Source organism: Protomyctophum bolini (assembly GCF_963924005.1).
Source record: "Protomyctophum bolini genome assembly, chromosome: 23".
NCBI classification, from domain to species: domain Eukaryota; kingdom Metazoa; phylum Chordata; class Actinopteri; order Myctophiformes; family Myctophidae; genus Protomyctophum; species Protomyctophum bolini.
In genome coordinates, this window is record NC_137884.1 from 12,747,314 (window position 1) to 12,770,580 (window position 23,267).

Consider the following 23,267-nt stretch of genomic DNA (forward strand, 5'->3'; position numbering starts at 1 on the left):
TCAAGTTTATCGGCACTGTCTAGTGAGCTAATCTAGTGAGCTAATTTAAGGCTTCCGGTGGACGATCTCTTCAAAATAAGAGTATCTCTAGAGTATTGGAAAAAAAATTAATTTGCACATTAAAACTACAAATTAAGCATTTAAATGATGCTATAAGACACACATTATGTTTCTGTGTAAAAACAAGTAATTAAATAATAATAATAATAATAATAAAGTTATCTAAATGGATAAATGCTATTCACTGGAGTGCATGGACTTCATAAAGTGGACACTGGACAAAAGACGGCTCCGCGAGGCAACTATCTGGACATACCCACGCGTCCGGGGAGATGTCCTCTACCACACCCCACTCTCCGCTAAGCGGGAGAGGTGTAAAATTCACAGCAGCAGAGCTTCTACTGTGGTCAATGCAAAAACAAATACCGTTTCCGGACCCAGAATGGACACTGGACAAAAGACGGCTCCGCGAGGCAACTATCTGGACATACCCACGCGTCCGGGGAGATGTCCTCTACCACCCCACAGTCTCCGCTAAGCGGGAGAGGTGTAAAATTCACAGCTGGAGCCCTTCTACTGGGGTCAATGCAAAAAAAATACCGTTTCCGGACCCAGAATGGACACTGGACAAAAGACGGCTCCGCGAGGCAACTATCTGGACATACCCACGTGTTCAGGAAGATGTCCTGTACCACACCCCAGTCTCCGCTAAGCGGGAGAGGTGTAAAATTCACAGCAGCAGAGCTTCTACTGTGGTCAATGCAAAAAAATGTACCGTTTCCGGACCCAGAATGGACACTGGACAAAAGACGGCTCCGCGAGGCAACTATCTGGACATACCCACGTGTTCAGGGAGATGTCCTGTACCACACCCCAGTCTCCGCTAAGCGGGAGAGGTGTAAAATTCACAGCTGGAGCCCTTCTACTGGGGTCAATGCAAAAAAAATACCGTTTCCGGACCCAGAATGGACACTGGACAAAAGACGGCTCCGCGAGGCAACTATCTGGACATACCCACGTGTTCAGGGAGATGTCCTGTACCACACCCCAGTCTCCGCTAAGCGGGAGAGGTGTAAAATTCACAGCAGCAGAGCTTCTACTGTGGTCAATGCAAAAAAATGTACCGTTTCCGGACCCAGAATGGACACTGGACAAAAGACGGCTCCGCGAGGCAACTATCTGGACATACCCACGTGTTCAGGGAGATGTCCTGTACCACACCCCAGTCTCCGCTAAGCGGGAGAGGTGTAAAATTCACAGCTGGAGCCCTTCTACTGGGGTCAATGCAAAAAAAATACCGTTTCCGGACCCAGAATGGACACTGGACAAAAGACGGCTCCGCGAGGCAACTATCTGGACATACCCACGTGTTCAGGGAGATGTCCTGTACCACACCCCAGTCTCCGCTAAGCGGGAGAGGTGTAAAATTCACAGCAGCAGAGCTTCTACTGTGGTCAATGCAAAAAAATGTACCGTTTCCGGACCCAGAATGGACACTGGACAAAAGACGGCTCCGCGAGGCAACTATCTGGACATACCCACGTGTTCAGGGAGATGTCCTGTACCACACCCCAGTCTCCGCTAAGCGGGAGAGGTGTAAAATTCACAGCAGCAGAGCTTCTACTGTGGTCAATGCAAAAAAATGTACCGTTTCCGGACCCAGAATGGACACTGGACAAAAGACGGCTCCGCGAGGCAACTATCTGGACATACCCACGTGTTCAGGGAGATGTCCTGTACCACACCCCAGTCTCCGCTAAGCGGGAGAGGTGTAAAATTCACAGCAGCAGAGCTTCTACTGGGGTCAATGCAAAAAAATTACCGTTTCCGGTCAATGCAAAAAAATTACCGTTTCCTGGCAGCGGTAATGCAAAAATATTAGTAATAGAAGAATTGCTTTCAACTGTCCAGGCACAGAATGTACAGATGTCTGTATGTTTTGCTTGAACAACTGTGTGGACACCACACATACTCAACCAATCTACTAGTTTGTGTATAAAATCTAATGGGTCATTGTGCATTCCTAAGGCCAAGTCTGGGATGCTATTCACTAGTTGTTGAGTGACACCACAGATTGTTTTGCAATCAAATGTGTGACCTGGATTTTGAAAAAACGCTTGAATGAGAGCTGCTAAATTCCCCGGCATAGATGACAACTGAACCATCGAAGTAGGTGTCAATGGTTTCAATTTATCTTGTCTTGTCGATCATGCTTTGTATCAACATTTTCTTTCTGTGGCGCTAGTTTCTGTGTCTCAGACATGATGGTGTCAATACTGGCTTGCACCACGCTAGAGTTCCTTTTACTACCAAGTACAATACAAGCAGCTTGTACTATTGTACTTGTTTGTTGTAGTGTTTTGGCATTAACTAAAGTGCTGAAGATGTACATAGCCAAATTATACCTCTTATCTCTGTGTATGTATTGTTGTTTGCAAATGTGACTTGCCTGTTTCATCAAATGACTTTTACATGCCCTTATGGTACAGAAATCTAAATCTTTGTTATCTGCCTTTCCTACCACTATTCTCCAGCAGCGTAACAACTAACAAGTACATACTCATGCTATCTTGATTGAAGATACGCATACTGGCTTTTAAAAGCACTATGGACCTGTCACTATTAATCTGAATCGGTGTTGTGTTTGAATGAATTAAATGAACTTACTATAATTTCATAATACAAAATCCTTTTCTCTGTTAGTTTAGTCTTAATGATCCCCCCCTGTGGCATCCCATGATGCAGCACATTGTGCGGTCGCATTGTGCCACAGTTTCACTCCTGCTTTACTAAAACATATAACCTTAAGGGGACTAACTTTAATAACTTGAATGAATCCTTTTACAACAACACTGTCTGTGTCTTTATCCTCCCATTCTTTTTTAAGGTCCATCAAAGCTTTGATCTCACTGTTATCCTTCCATCCTAGTTTCCGCTGTTCATATTTGACCTGCCTGTACAAAGAAGTGTCTTTGCCAACTCCACTACGATTTCCAGCTATTAAAGACCTTGGGTCTGCATTGTTCACTGCCTCAATGTAAGCATTATGTGCAAATCGGTTCTTCATTTTTCTACCCAAGTTTGCACGCTCTGTGCTTCTAATATATCTACCTCTCAATTTGTCCTTTGTGTGATGTATGTTGCCAGTGTAAGCTATATGAAATATGCCGTCTTCGAATGAATAGAGATGTATTTTAAAGGTCATCTCACATGAAGTATGCCGACAGGCGCCAATGATTGTCAGACATGGCTTGTTTGATTTTCTAACGACAGCGGTAGAAAAGTAGTGATTAACAAAACGGATTATACAGTATGGATTCGATTCCTTGACTTTGCTGGCAAACAGCTCTTGCCATTCATACATCTTAAAATATTTATTTCCTTTGACTCTTAAGGAGTTTACAGTGTCCCATTCTGAAGACTTCAAAGTAAAGGTAGTAGGTTCAATGGCACTGTGTTTGAAGGGTCCTAATGTAGCACTAGATAGTCCCATGACACTCTGAACAGTACCATCATCTAGACTCAGAGTCTGTACAGACTGATGTACAGTGCTATACGAGTGATCTATTTCTACAGCATCTAGACTCAGAGTCTGTACAGTGCTATACGAGTGATCTATTTCTACAGCATCTAGACTCAGAGTCTGTACAGACTGATTCTGTACAGTGCTATACGAGTGATCTATTTCTACAGCATCTAGACTCAGAGTCTGTACAGAATGATTATGTACAGTGCTCTCATGAAATGCGTGGTGCACAACAACTGGCTTTATAGGCACATGAACACTGCTGGTTTGATTTAAATGTGATTCATCTACACTAGTGCTGTCTTCCTGCACATGAACACTGCTATTCTTTTCAGGCTTTATAGGCTGCACATGAACACTGTTGGTTTGATTTAAATGTGATTCATCTACACTAGTGCTGTCTTCCTGCACATGAACACTGCTATTCTTTTCAGGCTTTATAGGCTGCACATGAACACTGCTATTCTTTTCAGTATATAAAATCCCCTGTGTCAATGGCTCATGATTGCAAGTAGTGGATAAACACGCATAATTGAGTTTGTCAAAGTCTCGACTTTACACCTCTTTTACACCTCTCCCGCTTAGCGGAGACTGTGGGGTGGTAGAGGACATCTCCCCGGACGCGTGGGTATGTCCAGATAGTTGCCTCGCGGAGCCGTCTTTTGTCCAGTGTCCATTCTGGGTCCGGAAACGGTATTTTTTTTGCATTGACCCCAGTAGAAGGGCTCCAGCTGTGAATTTTACACCTCTCCCGCTTAGCGGAGACTGTGGGGTGGTAGAGGACATCTCCCCGGACGCGTGGGTATGTCCAGATAGTTGCCTCGCGGAGCCGTCTTTTGTCCAGTGTCCATTCTGGGTCCGGAAACGGTATTTTTTTTGCATTGACTCCAGTAGAAGCTCTGCTGCTGTGAATTTTACACCTCTCCCGCTTAGCGGAGACTGTGGGGTGGTAGAGGACATCTCCCCGGACGCGTGGGTATGTCCAGATAGTTGCCTCGCGGAGCCGTCTTTTGTCCAGTGTCCATTCTGGGTCCGGAAACGGTATTTTTTTTGCATTGACCCCAGTAGAAGGGCTCCAGCTGTGAATTTTACACCTCTCCCGCTTAGCGGAGACTGTGGGGTGGTAGAGGACATCTCCCCGGACGCGTGGGTATGTCCAGATAGTTGCCTCGCGGAGCCGTCTTTTGTCCAGTGTCCATTCTGGGTCCGGAAACGGTATTTCTTTTGCATTGACCCCAGTAGAAGGGCTCCAGCTGTGAATTTTACACCTCTCCCGCTTAGCGGAGACTGTGGGGTGGTAGAGGACATCTCCCCGGACGCGTGGGTATGTCCAGATAGTTGCCTCGCGGAGCCGTCTTTTGTCCAGTGTCCATTCTGGGTCCGGAAACGGTATTTTTTTTGCATTGACCCCAGTAGAAGGGCTCCAGCTGTGAATTTTACACCTCTCCCGCTTAGCGGAGACTGTGGAGTGGTAGAGGACATCTCCCCGGACGCGTGGGTATGTCCAGATAGTTGCCTCGCGGAGCCGTCTTTTGTCCAGTGTCCATTCTGGGTCCGGAAACGGTATTTTTTTTGCATTGACCCCAGTAGAAGGGCTCCAGCTGTGAATTTTACACCTCTCCCGCTTAGCGGAGACTGTGGGGTGGTAGAGGACATCTCCCCGGACGCGTGGGTATGTCCAGATAGTTGCCTCGCGGAGCCGTCTTTTGTCCAGTGTCCATTCTGGGTCCGGAAACGGTACATTTTTTTGCATTGACCCCAGTAGAAGCTCTGCTGCTGTGAATTTTACACCTCTCCCGCTTAGCGGAGACTGTGGGGTGGTAGAGGACATCTTCCCGAACGCGTGGGTGTGTCCAGATAGTTGCCTCGCGGAGCCGTCTTTTGTCCAGTGTCCACTTTATAAAGTCCATGCACTCCAGTGAATAGCATTTATCCATTTAGATAACTTTTTTATGTTATTTAATTACTTATTTTTACACAGAAACATAATGTGTGTCTTTACAATAACTGTAATGTAATAATAATACTAATAATGTAATGTAATAATTATTTAATTAACGAATTAAATAACCTTATCTTATTCTGAAGGCAACCGGATGTCTTAAATTAGCTAGCTCTCAGACAGGAAGTACTAAATTAGCTCATAAGACGGAGCCAAGTTTATCAATGACTCATCATGAATGGAGTCTCTTTCTGTCTGCGTCCGGGTGAGAGGGCGGGGTGCAGGGTGCTATTCTGCTGTCCCTAGCGGCTAGGAGTGTGTGTGTGTGTGTGTGTGTGTGTGTGTGTGTGTGTAAACATAGTTTTTAGTTTTTGTAACATGTTGTTAACTTGTTTGATGTTTGTTCAAATGTTTGATGCTGAATTAACGATTTTGTAGGAAGTAAATTAAAAGTGCAAAGTTCACCACTTGTTAATGTTCTATCTTTTAATTGAAAGATTTGGAGCCCTGCATTTTGAAGTGATCACATGACTTTTGGGGGGTGATTCTTTTAGTCTTACTGTACCCTCGTGCTGTTTACATTTCTGACTAATAAAAGTGCAAACATATTCACAGTAAATTCCATGGATTATTTTCACGGAAAATCTCTCTATTCACTAGTGTAGAAAACACACCATTGGGGAGGTTTAAGGATTTATTGACAGTATTAAAGGAAATGGAGGGATAAATGAAGGAGTTCGGGTGTGTAGTTTCCAGGGGGGGTCGCTGACCCTGGAGTCTTTGGGGAGGTCGTATGGCGTTCGTCGTAAGGCGTTCGGTGCGCATGGACGATCACCCCCCAGCAGGAACCTGGGGAGGAGAGAGTTTTGTTTTAATCGCTTGTTCCACTTGGCGAAGTGAATGCAGTCTTCCTAGTGCCGATAAGCTCCTTTGAGGGGAGCGAAGGAGCTACGATTAGAGGTTGGGTAGCACTAGCAAGGCCCCTTAAACATTGATTCGCAAACCTTTTTAAGGACCTACATTCGTCATGGACCCCAATTTCATAAGATGTCTGGTGGTTGGATCCCACCCCAATCTACACTATAATGGTCTATGAAAACAAGCACAAAAGAAAGTTTTACCCTTTTACACCAGCTTAACCGCCCGCCCAACGTAATCAAAAAAGTCAATCAAAGAACAAGATTCCTCTACAGGATCTCCTCACTGGTCGACAAAAACACCTTGAAGACCTTAACAGGAGCCCTCGTACAAGGTTTCTTTGACTATGCATCCACCTCCTGGTACCACAGCACCTCAAAGGCCCTTAAAACAAGGCTCCAGACCTCCCAAAACAAACTGGTCAGGCTCCTACTTGGCCTCACCCCCCGAACCCACCTCACCCCTGCCCACTTTGACAGGCTGGGATGGCTTAGGGTCGACGACAGAGTACAGCATCTTGCAATGGGTCTGGTCCACAAGATTAGATACACCACCAAGATACCCATGTACCTGTCTAAATACTTCCTTAATGTAAACGAAGTCCACACCCACAACACCAGATGGAGTGCAACAAACCATGTACAACCCAGATTCGGCACAAACAAGGGGCTAAATTATTTTCGCTCCTATGCGACCAAAATGTGGAACGCCCTACCAACAGTCATTAAGACATGTGAATCCCTTGGCTCCTTCAAAACTGCTCTCAAAGGGCACCTACGGATGGCTGCAATTCGAAACTGGCCTCTGTAAAAGCTGAATTTTTATCTGGATTGTACTATGTTTTTGTATGGACGTGGTGTTGGGTGCCTGCACATATGCACACATGGCATAAACGCATGGTGTTGTGTGCAGGCGCCCTACACTCTGTCTTTGTACTATGGATTGTACAATGTTTTTGTATGGACGTGGTGTTGGGTGCCTGCACATATGCACACATGGCATCAACGCATGGTGTTGTGTGCAGGCGCCCTACACTCTGTCTTTCGTTTTCTTTTATCCCCCTGTTCCCCTCACTGTATATATATTTTTTTCCCTTTTCGCTTCCTATATGATGAATTCCTGTTCTGTTCTTAACTACATAGAAGTGTCTATTTGTTTGTCTCTAAATGTTTTGATGAATTGAACAATGTGGACCCTGTTGTAAACAAGTGTAAGGCTTAATTGGGTCGTCCACTCACAGTTAACAGTCTTTGTATTGAGTTTGTGCTTGAAATGTACTGTAATTCTGCAAACTGTTAATAAAGATTTCAATCAATCAATCAAAAAGCCCGCCACACACACAAACACAATTCAATTTCAATTCAAAGGGCTTTATTGGCATGAGCAAACATACGTTTACATTGCCAAAGCAGAAAGCACAATACAAGTTTATACAACAATACAGCAATACAATCAAAACAAAAATGATGTACATTTGAAAGTCAGAATCTTCAATAGATCAATTTCTATGTACCAAGATCACTGGATGCAGGTATAGTGCAGGAATATACACAATGATTAGTCTTTAGGGTGGTTGTGTTCCGTTTGATATCCTTCTCCTATCACAGCAACACACACACACACACACACACACACACACACACACACACACTCTTCACAGAAAAAGAAGCCCATGGCAACACTATAGTTGTCAGCAACAGGGGGTATGCACATCCCCCCACTGCTGCATTCCTGTGTGTGTGTGTGTGTGTGTGTGTGTGGTGGGGGGTCTTTGACTGTACTTTTGTTTGCCCCATTTTTGTTTAACCTGTTTATCTTGTATTGTTGTTCTTTTTCAGTTGGTTCTTTGAAACCCAGTATTATCTTGTATTTTTGTGCTGCTGCTGTTGTTCGGACATGCTTTACCAGCATTCCGCTGTTTGTACCTGAGTGAGTGACAAATAAAACCATTGTATTTTTGTTTAAATTCTTAACCCAGACCTGAGGCCTTCCACAAATGTCTCAGTAGTTCTCAAACATGTTTGTGCCAAGGACCCCCAAATTGATATTATACTACTGTATATCCTGTCACAGATCATGCTTTCCCTGTATTAATGGCTTAAGGGTAAATTTGTATCACATTATTTATTTAGATGGTGACCCCTGGAACCTTAATCCTGCCGGGCCGTTGTGATCTTATACATATAGACTATTGTCAATGAATGAACTAAATGCTGGGGACCTCTGGAACCCCATCAAGGACCCCTGGGGTTCTCAGAAGACCCCACTTTTCTGAGAACCAGTGCACATAAAACAACCAGAATGAGAGGCGGCTAAAAAAAGTAGGCCCAATGAAATGGCAGTAACAATACATTTTGTAGAAAAGGAAGCTTTCAAACTAGAATTTGCTAACATCTCAGGTAGGTTCTAACTTCTAAACATCCAGGGACCCTCCCCCATGGCCTGATGGCACAAGTAATGGCCACGTGTTCTTGGAATAGTTGTTTGTAAACTGAGATGAGTGAGTTTGGAGTGGGTGAGGGGTGCAACATTCTTTCAATCCTGCTTTAAAACCGGTTGTTGGCCAAGCTGAGTGCAATGGTCAGCTCATGTATTATGTATTCAATCATTAGAGCCTGGTGATTGATTGATAGACCTTTATTGATCTGATCAATGGAACTGGAAGGAAAATCAATCACCACAGTATGAATGTGAAACAGGACACTCGCATCTGAATCTACCTAACAGCACCTGATAACCGCATACAGTCTCACCACGGCTGGAAAAGTTATTGTACCGATCGATTCGTGATATATGTTGGATACTCAAAATACTTGTATGTATACTGTATGTATGTAGGTCACGGTGTATCTTTACCCATAAAGAATAAATAAAGGGAAAGATACACCTACCCGGTAAATTAAAATTAGTTGAAAAATAATAAGAAATAAGTAAACAGATACTTGTTTATAGTTTTTCTCTAGAAATGCCTCAATGAATTGAATACAGCTGGAAACAAGCCCAGAGGGCTTATTTGGGTTATACTTTTAGCATTACTTTATTAATCTGTGCCATCTTTTTTGGTGAACTGTTAATAAAGTACTCAATCGAATGTGTCATGTCTGTACATGACATAGAAGTAAATAGAAATAAGGCACAAAGGAGATTTGAGGTGGGTGCCTACGCAAGGACCATTGGACCAGGCAGGATTTGCATGTAAGATCTAAAAACATATTGTGAACAAAAGTAGTGGTTGTATGTTGTCTCCCTGCTCTTCTTTTGAGACATTTAGATTGTGTCAATGGTCATGTCACACAGGATCTGACATGAGTTTTGACCTGATCGTCAAGATTCAATTTTATCCCCTGGCAAGCAGGTAGCTCAATACAATAAAATAAACCAATATACTTCTACTTCAATAGATCTCTAGCCTGGAAATCCAGGCCGATATGCTCTGTGCAGGACATCTCAGAGGCAAATATATTGTACTTATTACTCCTTTACAATTATTTGAAAACTTCTGAGATTAATTTGTTCTGCCTTAAATAAAATATGGGCAGTGAAGTAAGGCTGCCATAACTCTGAGTCACCACTAGAGGGATATGTTGGCTATTTTTGTCCAACCATGGTCAGCCTCTGGTCCAGAGGAAACACCAATGCATTTTGTTGAAATCCTAACCCACCTTGTGACAGGAAGATCCACAAAGTTTAAAGTAATTCATACCATGATCCAAACAAAGAAAGTGAGTCCGATGTAAATTTTGATTATTATTTATTTAAATTTTTAATCAAAGTAGGCTACAATCAAGAGGCAATAACTTAGCTCAGGGCTGGTCGTGCCCCAGCACACAGCAACTTTAGAGGGGACAGAGATCCCCTCTTAGTCTTGGGGGCTCGATTAGGTGGGTAGTGGGTGCCTTAAAAGCCTACAGGAGTACCAGTACCCTCTTGTAAACTATAGCCATCCGACCAGAGCTGATAGGGATTTTAAACATGTAAATTTAAAGTAAATACTGTATAGGGTCGACTGTAGATGTTGTACAACACTCTACAGGTGTTTTCTTAAACACACACATGCCTCATCACTCCATTTGTGTGCAAGCACCAATTCAGACCATCTGGGGTTAGGCTCCCTAAAAGATTGACCCAGGGGCACCCTTGCCTGTTAATCAGGTCATTGAAAAATTGTAGACGCTTCTTTCTTTTAAAATTCCCTTCTATGCCCACATGAGCAGGTATCCAGCTCCACAATAACTTACCGTAATATACAAATAAGTCACATTTGTTGGTCATTTGGGTACCGTACTTACTGTGCTACAGGGTTGTTTTCTTTGCATTCAAACATCACACCCTAGCTTTCTTGCCTCTTGTCCAACTATGGAGAACCATGTGCCACAATAAAATAAAAAGTGATGCTGTATAAAAGATTGGCAATTGAACAAAACCTTTTCAATATGAATCTTATTACTCCTGTATTTTAAAATAATGTAGCCTACCTGTCTTGTATTTGTCATACATAGTTACTGTAGAAACTATATGGCAGCATAGTAACATTACAATGCGGTTTCTAGAGTAGCCATTACACATTTAAGAAAACAAGAGTTGTGCATGGACAATGTAGGAGGCACTACGGTTCCACAGTGAGACAGCCATACAAGCTCACAACACCTCACAATGCAAGACATTGAGAGCTTGTAGATCTGCCATTTTCCGTTTTTGCCCCTTTGTAATGACAATTCAAGGTTTGACCATTTGTAGTACTAGATCGGTGCCCGTGTTGCCGACGTCAGAACAGGCCAGCTTATGGAGTTCTGTGTCAGGCATGCCCAAATATGGAGTGGTGTGATGTCAGAACAGGCTAGCTCCATATATGGATCATGGGCCCTGTCCAGAGGCCTTTTTTGGGGGCGGTTCTGGACAAGTGTGGGTCCGACCAACTCGACACCGGGCACTGCACCCACTGTGGTTGAATTTGAAGTCGGTGGGGCGAACGGTTCTTTTGAGGCATTTATAGATCGTTTAGTTACTTTTGACACAGCAATGGTCTCATTTAATTTTAGAACTATTCAAAAACTGTCTTAAAAGCGCTTAAATTGACAGTGTAGAAATGTGCAGATACCCTGAATATACAGTATGTTGTTTGTTTAATGAGTGAGAAAACAATGATTGCACTTTGAGCTAATCCTTTGGGGAACCCCAGTTTTGCAGAATGATCAGACTTAATATTCATGAGGCTGTGATAATAATGTTCTTTAATAAACCAGTGAACAATGTATAAAAACAAATAGCCAAGTTTAAGATTAAAATCACTGCAGAACGGTTTGCTTAGCAAAAATCTGTTATCAATCATCTTAGGCCATTTACATAACTAGCCATCAAGCACATTTGTTCATATTCCTTTGAGAGAAACTCAACTAGTCATCAGTAGTAGGCATACGTGAAGGTTTCTTTGGTTTCTTCTTGGCTTTGAATGTTGGAGATCTCAGGAACTGCGTGTCCGTCCATTTGTCTCCACGCCTCAGTTTGCTAAAAACCAAAGAGACAATCACAATTTAGGACTTTTATTTTGAAATTTCACTAGAGGATACTCCCTTGAGTTGCAGCAACTTGTTTTCAAGGGGGTCCTCAAGGCACAACATACAACGAACACCACAGCAACAAACAATGACATACAAAAGCTCTTCCCCATCACAAACCCACTACATCAGTATAGTCATACACCCAGAGTTTCATTGAAAAGAATATACAATAATGCTAGAAATGAGTCATTCAATATACAAATGAGTATGATGCCAATAGGATAGTCTCAGATAACACAAAAGAAGCAGTCAAAAACAACAGCTAGATATAAGATGAACTAATAATGCATTTTTGAAAGCAATAAAGGAAGTGCTTGATCTGAGAGACAAGGGCAGGGCATTCCAGTCTGACGCATACATTACACAATGGTGAGTAAGGTAAGGACACCTCAGAACAAACCTACAAATAGTATTAAAGGCAACATTTAAAGAGTGAAGGTGTGATTCAGAGGTGTTTTGGTAAATTATGTCACCATAGTCTGTAGCGAAAATTATCAGTATGAATAAATGCACTGTGGGTTAAAATATTGTGTTGTCATGATTTGTCACAATCCGAGTTGGATTTGTCTGAGGCTTTAAATAAATAATTTTTGAAATGTCTATGGGAAAAATGAAAATCTTTGTGTGATAGGGACTTTACATACATTAATCACTTGAACCCTGTCATCTCCAGCCTGGGGGCAGAAGTTTGTAGATCAGCAATTTTTGACGAAGAGGTTGTGTACAGGATGGTTTTAAATTGAAATCGTGATAATAAACAATTCAGAACGTTGCGAGTGCGTTTGTCTTATACTCACTATTCCATAGCTAAGGTACATCTTTTCAGCAATGGGAGAAATAGAGAATACATTTTTGGGTGGGTAGATGTTGAGCTTGTAACTTTAAAAGTAGTTCTCAAGTCAAAAAAAGTGTAGGCACCCATCACGTAAACACTCACCAATTGATAGTTGGTTCCTTGTAACTAATGGCGGCATGGCGTCTCCTCCGTGGCCTCAAGGCTCCCGTTGATTCTTCTGAGACCATGTTATCCTCCTCGCGCGCCATTACCACCCTCCCTGTTGTAGCTTCTTCTGAGACCATGTTATCCTCCTCACTCGCCATTCTGAGAACTTTTAGCCAAAAACAGCCCCTCTATAAGCTCAATGCCTCGTGATGCAATGCTTTAGAGCTTGTAGATCGGCTATCGTCAGCAAAGAGGTGTAGACAGTAAACTTTCACTCACTTTTTCCAAGTATTGACGGTTTAAGTGGTTAATTCTCTCAAAATATACATTACCATATAGACTAATTCAAGGAGCGGTTCCCTGGGCATCAGCTGCCTAGTAACATGCTGCAGTGTAGAGTCATTTCTGCTAAGACAGTCAATGGCAGGGTTCCTACAAATTTGGAATTTAAAATTTCTACACTTTTCCCCCAGACTTTAATTTCGCTCGTTTTTCACTAGTTTGGGTGCCGGGCAGGGTACAGGCTTTAGTTCAGACATACTATTGGTCCGACTGTCATTAGACCGACAACCTACCTCAAACCCTAACCTAACCATAACCACAAGCACGGGAGCAGCGCATGTTCGACCGCACGTCCGGCCGTTTCCACGGTCGGACTTTGTCGGGATAACGTCCAATTCGTTTTGAGCTAAAACCTTTGGGAACCGCTGAGCTGGACTGCACAGCACTCTTACATCGAATATCAGCTGCAAACTGACACAGACAGGCAAAAACATAATATCCTAAATAAAATCTAAAAAAAAAAAAAAAGTAAAGCATGTATCATATCTCACCTGGAGATGCTTCATCGGGAACAGGGTCTTCATAGGTTTCAATGGCTGGACTTTCATCTGGGACAGCAACTGTCACTCCGGAGTCTACAAATGTTGCTGGTCTGTCGTTTCTTCTTGAAAGTCGAACAGTATCTCCATTATCTGTGGCCGCAATGGTGTTAGACAGTTACGTTATTCTGCCATGACACCAGTGTTGATTCCATCGACGAAAACCATGATGAAAAATGTCAGTAGACATTCGTCTGATTTAGTTTTCACAGACGAGAAATTAAATAAAAACTACGATATAACAAGAGTAAATATTCTGACAATTGTCAACTAATTAAAACTACACTGAAATGTTAGGGAGGGGCTAGTGGAGAAGAGATCCAGTAGAACTAAGAAAAGTCATTTTATGCATGGTTGTGTGCAGATGTCACTCTTTGAAAATAGCCAATCTACGCATTATACCTAAAACAACTCAATCATGGACACAACAGGTGTGATGTCCGCTGACGGGGCACGTGGACGTTTGTGCAAGGCACTGGTGTGCATGTGTGCGAGAGAGTCAAACGGCAATTTCCTCGGACCACCTGCATACCAACATACATTTTGTGCCCATCCCTGTACATAATTTGGTATTCATATATTCGTAAGGACTACTAATCAGGAACTTTATCATTAGCTGCAAGAAGCATAATATCCGCTTCCTGACCCATTAAAAATTCTAAAATGAATATTGGTTAAGTAATGCTCACACCTGTAGAGTCATCGAGTGAAATTACAGCAGGGTGTTCATCAATGGCTGAGGAGTCATTGACGGCAAATGTCTGTCTGGATGTTGATCTGACATTTCTTCTAAAAGGAACATGGACTTCTGCTGCAGGTCTTTCCCTCACACCTGTGGCTGTGTTGGTGCACGTTGGTGGTGTCGACACTCTCTCTGCCACGACACAGGATGAACAGACAATAAATAGCTTAACAGTAAAAAATAAATTGTAGATCAAGCCAAAAGATTTAATTACCGATGACCTACTCTCACGTGGTCAGCCACCAGACTTGCCTCCCACAATGTTCAAATTAAGACTTTTTCCATCTCATAGTTCAGTACAGTACAGTCATAACAGGGCTGAAACATTGTTATAATTGATTGACATTTACCCAAGACAACAAATGTCTCTCTGCATCTTGGTCTGTTTCGTCTTGAACGTCCAACAGTAACTCCATGATCTGTGTCCGTAGTCGTGTTGGTCAGTGACGTTAAGATTTCTGCCATGAAAAAGGATTAAACAAGAATCATTGTGGTTGGTTTATATTATTGTTGTATGTAAAAAACAAATATAACCAAGAAATGTCTTATTAGGGCCAGCTGCTAAACAGACAGGTGATAAAGTGTCCGGCCACTTCCTGGCCTATCAGAGATAATGAACACAATCTAAAATTGATATTGGTAAGTAAGCAATAAGCATGCTTGCATTGATTAAGAGTGTCCAATGCCTAAATTGTAAATCATGTCACACCTGGAGATGCTTCAGCTGGACCAACAGAGTCTTCATACAATGTTACACTCGCAGAACTTTCATTGTTCTCTGGAACATTTGTCTCTCTGTCTCCTGGTCTGCCGTTTCCTCTCAACGGAATGTGGACCTCTCCTGCAGGTCTCCCTCTCTCGCCTCCATCATCTGTGGCCGTGTTGGTGCTGGTTTGTGATGGCAACAGTTTCTCTGCCATGACACACAATGAAATGACAAGTGATAAATCTTGCAAAAACACTGCATTAGACTCCCCCCCCCCTCATTACTCAAGTTAGTTAAAGTAAAGCCATAACTGGGCTGAAACATATCATTAAAATTGAAATATCTCCTTAGGTTTACCTAAGACAACAAATGTCTCTCTGCATCTTGGCCTGTTTCGTCTTGAACGTCCAACAGTAACTCCATGAACGATGGCCGTAGTGGTGTTGGTCAGTTCTGCCATGACAAAGGATGAAATACATTTTTTTTTACACACAATATAAACCACAACTATAACCAAACCTTTTTTCCTACCAAAATGCCAATCGTTTCCTTCCTACACACAGATCTGCGTTAATGTTGTTCGTACCAGTGAGCACACACACACACACACACACACACACACACACCTAAGAGCAGACCGGAAGCGATAGCCTTGCCTGCCCACTTAAAATGGAAATGAAGAGTTTACATAGTACATGCATAAACTTTCCTTAATGATTATATCTGGTTTCAGTATTCATTTATGATACATTTTCTATTTAAGGTTCTTTTTTGCAGTCAGTTTGTATTGGGGGTGGGGAGGGGCAGGCCAAAAACGTTGAGAACCCCTGATTTAACTGAAAGTTGAGTCAGCGCATTTATGTGATAAATTACATGGAATCGGATTGGCATAGATACTGACTCTAGATAGACTGATTCCAATACTGGCATCAGCTACTCATATCACACCTGGAACAACGGGGTCTTCATAAGTTCCACTTTCATTGTTGTTCTCTGGGACAACAAATGTCTCTCTGCATCTCAGTCTGTCGTTTCTTCTAGAAGGAACGTGGACTTCTGCTGTATGCCTCTCTCTCACAACTGCATTATCTGTGGCTGTGTTGATGCTGGTTGGTGGCGTCAACACTCTCTCTGCCATGACACAGGATGAACAGATAATAAATATCTTTGCATACAAGAACAGTTAAAATAAATAATCACCTCACATAATCATATAGAGTTAGGTAAGGTAGAATTGATTTAAAAGCTGTATCATGTTTACCCAAGACAACAAATGTCTCTCTACATCTTGGCCTGTTTCTTTTTGAATGTCCAACAGTAAGTCCATGATCGATGGCTGTAGTGGTGTTAGTCAGTTCTGCCATGACACAAAGGATGAAATATTCTTTTTATAACAAATATAATATAACCAAGATTGTTCTCATTACTGAAGGTTTGTTAAACCACAATAAACAGCATTAACGGGTGCAGTACTTAGTTTAGACTAGTCATTTGGTTAGACCAGTCATTAGTCCTACAACTAGTTCCGACATACTATATTGATCCGAAACCTCAATTCCTAACCTAACCATAAGCGCAAGCAGGGGAGCAGCGCATGTCGGACCATCACATCGCATGTCGCATGTTCAGACCTTTGGTGTTGGAAAAGCGTGCGCACCTAGTCAAGCATTGACTAGTCTAAACTAAGTATGCACCCTGTAAATCTTATATCTGATGTTTTTAATTGTGTGACGTTTCTTAATTTTATGCTCTGCCTATTGTTAGCACTTTGAGATTCCTTGGAATGTAAAGTGCATTATTATTAAAATTATTATATTTTTGCAAGACACGGTAGTATGATCCAATTATGGATTATTTAGGAGAAAGACATTTTGAGATAAGCTTTCTGCCTGACAATAGTGATGTTACCCACCTGTAGATGCTTCAGGTGGAATTACAACAATAGTGATGTTACCCACCTGTAGATGCTTCAGGTGGAATTACAACAATAGTGATGTTACCCAATACCTACCTGTAGATGCTTCAGGTGGAATTACAACAGGCACAGCAGAGGTAGAGAGCACAGAGTCCAGGTCCAGGTCAGCAGGGCCGTCGTCCAGTGACGAGTCTACCGACATGGATTCCAGAATACTTTCTTTATTCCGTCTCTTGACCCGCAAAGGGGTTTCGTTATCCCTAGAAGGTCCTGGACATTCTGCAGGAGTCATCTTTCGCTTTCTGGTCAAGGTTATGGGAGGACTGCGACTAGGTTCTAATAACGGGAGTGTGAGAGAAAGGCTGTCTTGCATATCATTGTGATCCGTTTCATGTTCTTGTGCATTATCGTCATCATCCGACTGGAGCTGTCGTGTATCAAACCTCTGGAAGTACTCTGGCATGTCGCTTTCTGAACTTTGTTTGGCTCTGGAGCTGTTCGGTTCAGAGTTTGGGTCACAAGCGTGACGCTGCCTTAACTTGGGAATACGAGAGGCGATGTGATGTTGCGTACCAGAAGGCTGGACCTCTGCCGTATAGTTGCATTTCTGCAACAAAGTGCTAATGGGCTTACTCTGCATCGTCGTCTCTGACTTCTCAGCCTCACAGTCACCACCAGCACCTTTAGGATCTGTCGATGTTTTGTTTTCTTTTCCAGCCTTCAGACGCACTGCTTTTCCCCCGACCCGGGTCTTGTCCTTATTTTTCACAGAGTGCGTTGTCTTCTTGACAGCGTTTGCTGCGGTGACCGTCTCCGTCTCATCAGATGCAGTCTGCTCCACCTCTGCGTTTAGAAGCATGGTGCTGGGATTTCCAACAGTCAAGGTACTGGGAGGGTCAATGACCTGAGCCGAGGCAAGTGATGGCAACTCCTCGCATCCGATGGCGACTGGGGAAGTGTGCAGGGCTGTCAACGATTAAAAATTTGAAAGTAGATTAATTGACAAAATAAATGCGATTTTATGACTCAATTGTGGGTTTTTTTGTCTATTGGAATAAAAATTGCATTTAGGCTTCCTAGAAATGACACATTTAACATATTGACAGCCATGGTCAGAGATCTCAGCTTTTTTGGAGTCATTAATCCTGAATAGTCTATGGTTGCATAACTGCAACAAAGTGCTAATGGGCTTACTCTGCATCGTCGTCTCTGACTTCTCAGCCTCACAGTCACCACCAGCACCTTGAGGATCTGTCAATGTTTTGTTTTCTTTTCCAGCCTTCACACGCACTGCTTTTCCCCCGACCCTCGTCTTTTCCTTATTTTTCACAGAGTGCGTTGTCTTCTTGACAGCGTTTGCTGCGGTGACCGTCTCCGTCTCATCAGATGCCGTCTGCTCCACCTCCGTGTTTAGAAGCATGGTGCTGCTTGTGCTGGGATTTCCAACAGTCAAGGTACTGGGAGGGTCAATTACCCGAGCCGAGGCAAGTAATGTCAACTCCTCGCATCCGATGGCAACTGGGGAAGTGTGCAGAGCTGTCAACGATAAAAAAAATTGAAAGTAGATTAATTGACATTTTATGACTCAATTGTGGGGGTTTTTTGTCCATTGGAATAAAAATTACATTTCCATTTAGGCTTCCTAGAAATTACACATTTAACATATTGACAGCCATGGTCAGAGATCTCAGTTTTTTTGGAGTCATTAATCCTGAATAGTCTATGGTTGCATAACTGCAACAAAGTGCTAATGGGCTTACTCTGCATCGTCGTCTCTGACTTCTCAGCCTCACAGTCACCACCAGCACCTTGAGGATCTGTCAATGTTTTGTTTTCTTTTCCAGCCTTCACACGCACTGCTTTTCCCCCGACCCTCGTCTTGTCCTTATTTTTCACAGAGTGCGTTGTCTTCTTGACAGCGTTTGCTGCGGTGACCGTCTCATCAGATGCCGTCTGCTCCACCTCTGCGTTTAGAAGCATGGTGCTGGGATTTCCAACAGCCAAGGTACTGGGAGGGTCAATTACCCGAGCCGAGGCAAGTGATGGCAACTCCTCACATCTGATGACGACTGGGGAAGTGTGCAGGGCTGTCAATTACAAAATGTACAATTCATTGACACATTTAATTGTTGCAATTAACGAATAAACTGTTAATAATTTGGCCATTGGAATAAAAAAATAATTTCCGTTTAGTATTTAGGCGTTGTAGAAATGACCGACATATTTAACACATTGTCTACCATGGGTGGAGGTCTCCATTTTTGGGGCTTTTACAAATCCAGAATAGCCTCTTCCATATAGTAGTGTTTGCCCTCACCAAGATGGCCGCTGCTGTAATGCACCTCCATACAACGCATATATATAAATCCAGTGTTTTTATTTTTTTCAAATAGTTAAAACGGTACACAAATCTGACATCAATGAGTGTAATTTCACTTTCAAACAGAAATAAAGAAAGCTAAATATACCAATTGTGGAGCCTTTAGAATAGTCTATAATTTGTATAAAACATCAGATTTTCACAAGAATGGAAAATGGACCAATATTACACATCTCTGAATGGCAAAAGTCTGTGAACCTTTGGATTAGCTAGTTATTTGAAGGTGTTTCATAAACAAGCAAAATATGTGGGTGCAGGCTTTAGTTCCGACATACTATTGATCCGAAACCTCAATCCTAACCTAACCCTAACCGCAAGCACGGGAGAAGCGCATGTCGGACCATCGCTTTTTCGCATCGCATGCCCCCCCCGCTTCGGATCTTCGGTGTGTCGGAAAAGCGTGCGCACCCCAAATATGTAATATAATGAAATATGAGATCATTAGGGGTTTCTGGAAGATTGAACGTGCATTTCTTTAATATATTTGACATTTTGCAAAGAAAACATTAAAGAAATCTTAACAACTAATAACCAAAAATAGGCAGTCTACAAGCTTACAGCACATCACAGACGCATTGCAAGCTTGTAGATTGCATATTTTCAGTGAGAAACACTGGAAACATTTTCCTCAATAAATTAGTTAGTAGGAGTTGGGTCATATTTATGTAGAAATATAGAAAGTATTAACTGGTTCCGAAAATATCAAGCACCACTGAAAATTGCAGTTATTATACTATACCAGTAGAGTTGGTGGGTCTGTGCCGGTCATTTGTTGAGAGACCTGGCACGGAAGGAAACTGGACTGGGTGTTTCCCACTGAGTGAGGGGGAGATGGGAATGAGGGGTCAGTACTCCGTACAACAGAATCTGTCTTGAGATATTAGTAAAGGCCGTTTCAGACGCAGAGCGAGTGGCGCTCTTGCTTGGATCAGCAGCTGGGATCACATTCCAGTTCTTGGACGATGGTTTTTTCCCCTCAACATCGCAGTGCGGTGTGCATCCGGGAAAAATAAATAAATAAAAATCGCCCCTGGCTACCATTGAAAATGAATTACTGAGGCAGGTCACTCACTCCCAGTCTGATAACGGCCTTCAAAACAGAACACACTGAAACGGATGCACGTTTCTAATGCAACCTATAGCTTACTAAATGTCTCACCTCTCCGTCTGTATATGGTCATCACTAGTGAAGCCATCAGATTTATCTGGAGTGTCCTGAAAAATCAAACACAATCACATCATTCCCAGTAATAGCAGGCATACAGTATATGCTGAAGAATCCTCCCCCAAAATCAGAGGACAGTGCATATGTACTCTAAATCCAGAGCTTTTCTATGTCAAGGACGCCAACATATAAAATGTCACCATTCTACAAACTCACAACGTGACTGGGGGTTCAAATTGTTTTGAGATGGCAGTAGTAGTACCCAGATGATTAGGTTAAGGTTCAAAGGAGTCAAATTAAATTGTAATGCCTACAATTCCAAGTGCTTTTCAGGGTGAGGGGTCCTCAATTCAAATGGGGGGGGTTTAAGAGTTTAGAAGTTAAACAAAAACATGTAGATATGAACAATACATAGAAGTTAAACTAAAGCAATACATATAAATAGAATAAATAATGCACAGTGTGATAGAAATGTCCTTACGTCGTCGGGAGAGACCCAGCCAATCATCATGTCTACATGGGCTTGGAGATCCGAGGACAGGACCGTTGCCTTGATCACGTGGGCTTTTAGACCATTAAGGATGACCAACTGTGGGGTGGGGGAAAAAAAGAACATTGTCATATAATTTTGTCACTTGCATTCGACAGTGCGACAACAAATCATCCCTTTGGTTCAACACTGTGTGCCCTAATATATATATATATCCCACAGATGAAAGCGAAATAGAATCGTATGACTGAAATATTTTGTATGACCAAGTACTAATGTGTAATTTCCTTTAAAAAAAATGAATAAAATTAGGAATAATGTTCCTGCCATTCTACATACTGCCTAGCACAAGGGGGGAAAAGGATTTGTTGGCCCTTACCCTTATATAAAATATCCCAACTATTACGATGTTATTTTGCGGAAGACTCTTCAGAAACATATTGCTAGTTTGACCACAATTTGATTCGAACCCGGGAGGTATGGATTGGGAGTCTAATGACTAGCGAGGCATGTTACTGAGATGGCTGCCAAAATGGGTTATCAGGCTGTGTTAGAATAACAGTACAACACCCAACAAAAAGAAAGAAGCCCCGCACCGTAGGGAAGGGGAAGTCTCGCATCATATATATGTGGCCCTGGACGAACGTTTTCAACCTTTTGCGGCATTCGGTGAACTACAAAATGTATTAGGGATTAAATGTTTGGGTTAGACTAGCAGATTGCTGGAGTCGTGACCCATAGAAATGGGTCCACGGCCCACTGTTTGGGAAAGAGTGCACTACAACACTAACCAGCCTCCTCTCGTTGCCCCTGCTGGTGGCCAGGTCAAACTTGTAAGCCTGTATGTCTTTCAGCAGGGCCGTGTTCTGCACCTGCAGTCCTCTGTTGTTGTTCTTCAGCAGTGTCACTTCCTGAGCAAAGGCTCGGTTCTGGCTCTTCAGTGACAACTTGAAGAAACTGGAGCAGTCTGTTGGTGTAGTCACAGTAAAAAAAAACTGAGCGGCCATGATCATCATCACATTCGGCACTGGAAAGTAACTAATCACATTTACTTAAGCATTGGGTCGTCCACTCAGTTAACAGTCTTTGTATTGAGTTTGTGCTTGAAATGTACTGCAAACTGTTAATAAATATTTCAATCAAAGTCTTAGTTTGAAATGTACCCAGTCTACATACTACTTGCATTAAACTCTGCACTTGTAGGTTGTTCTGCAATGTAGAACTCAACACGAGTACATTAACCCCCCACCCCCCACACAGTAGTTTGGACCATACGGAAATATAGCTTGTGTGATTTTTACGTGTAACCAACTTACTTAAGAGTTTCTTCTTGATTTTATAAGCGGCAGTTAAGGTTTGCCGCCTCTCTGTAGTTGAAGACAATCTCCCAGTATGCGATGTCTCCGTGAGCGGCATGACGCTAAACACACACCACAAGTAGCCTGGTGGCTAGACTTTGAAATCGTCGTCTGTTAAAAGCCCCTTTCGTGAGTCGGGACCCTAGTTTTACCTTTTCTATATTTAGGACGTCGGTAACTAGATGTCCCCAAATACAGAAACGGTAAACAAGGGTCCCGAAAGCGTTTAAATTTAAGTAACGTTAACCGTTAGCGGGTGTATGGTCAAATACGGTTGTGTTTCTATGTCACGACGACCACATTTGAAACAAGTAGGCCTACAAACCTGATACAAATCAATCTCGTTGATGAGAGAAATATAAACTCTTGGAACTGTAAAAGTAAACCAAGGAGGAGAAGGCGAAACGGTGTCTCAATCACATAATATTCCCCTTCCTCGGAACTTGGAAGGGGCGAACTACACAGCTGGGTTTTTAAATATGCCAACAAGCAGTTACTTCCTGGAGCAGTGGGCGTATCCCATAGCCCTTTAGCCAATCACACATGTGAAGCGTGGTGTGTCGGTTTAATTAGCCTAATGTCTGTCTGTCTTTACTGTATGTTTCTTTCTCCCCTTTTACCTCCTTATATGATGATTTCCAGCTGTTGGTTTAACAGTTTTTGAGTTGTGCTTTCATTTGAAGGTTTAACAGTTTTTGAGTTGTGCTTTCATTTGAAATGTACCATTATGCATACTGTTAATA

At 42.5% G+C, this 23,267-nt stretch overlaps 1 protein-coding gene across 3 annotated transcripts; it reads right to left on the reverse strand.

Annotated features, from left to right (window-relative positions):
* Positions 1-11,636: 11,636 nt before the first annotated feature.
* On the reverse strand, positions 11,637-22,955 carry LOC308310745 (uncharacterized protein). Of its 3 annotated transcripts, XM_080757148.1 has the most exons (17): positions 22,483-22,955; positions 21,958-22,133; positions 21,158-21,265; positions 20,671-20,726; positions 20,251-20,327; positions 18,892-19,218; positions 18,326-18,667; positions 17,228-18,097; positions 16,478-16,573; positions 16,165-16,347; positions 15,574-15,669; positions 15,220-15,423; positions 14,861-14,968; positions 14,460-14,642; positions 13,721-13,861; positions 12,882-13,053; positions 11,637-11,891 (listed from the first exon to the last, which is right to left on the reverse strand). In XM_080757148.1, exons 1-17 carry the CDS (start codon positions 22,580-22,582, stop codon positions 11,780-11,782), a joined length of 3,351 nt encoding a protein of 1,116 aa, XP_080613274.1. In that variant the 5' UTR covers positions 22,583-22,955; the 3' UTR covers positions 11,637-11,779. The 3 variants fall into 3 exon arrangements, with proteins under 3 accessions (XP_080613274.1, XP_080613275.1, XP_080613276.1); XM_080757149.1 differs by lacking the exon at positions 14,460-14,642; XM_080757150.1 differs by lacking the exon at positions 12,882-13,053 and having other exon boundaries at positions 11,792-11,891.
* Between the last annotated feature and the right edge of the window lie 312 nt (positions 22,956-23,267).

Excerpts from the sequence above, each read along its gene's own strand:
- LOC308310745 (XM_080757148.1), bottom strand. The coding sequence starts at position 22,582 with ATGCCGCTCACGGAGACATCGCATACTGGGAGATTGTCTTCAACTACA. Across the intron at positions 18,098-18,325 it reads GTCAGAGACGACGATGCAGA|CCCTGCACACTTCCCCAGTC; the intron begins GTAAGCCCATTA and ends AATCGTTGACAG. Across the intron at positions 15,424-15,573 it reads AGAGACATTTGTTGTCTTAG|AGAAACTGTTGCCATCACAA; the intron begins GTAAACCTAAGG and ends GTGTCATGGCAG.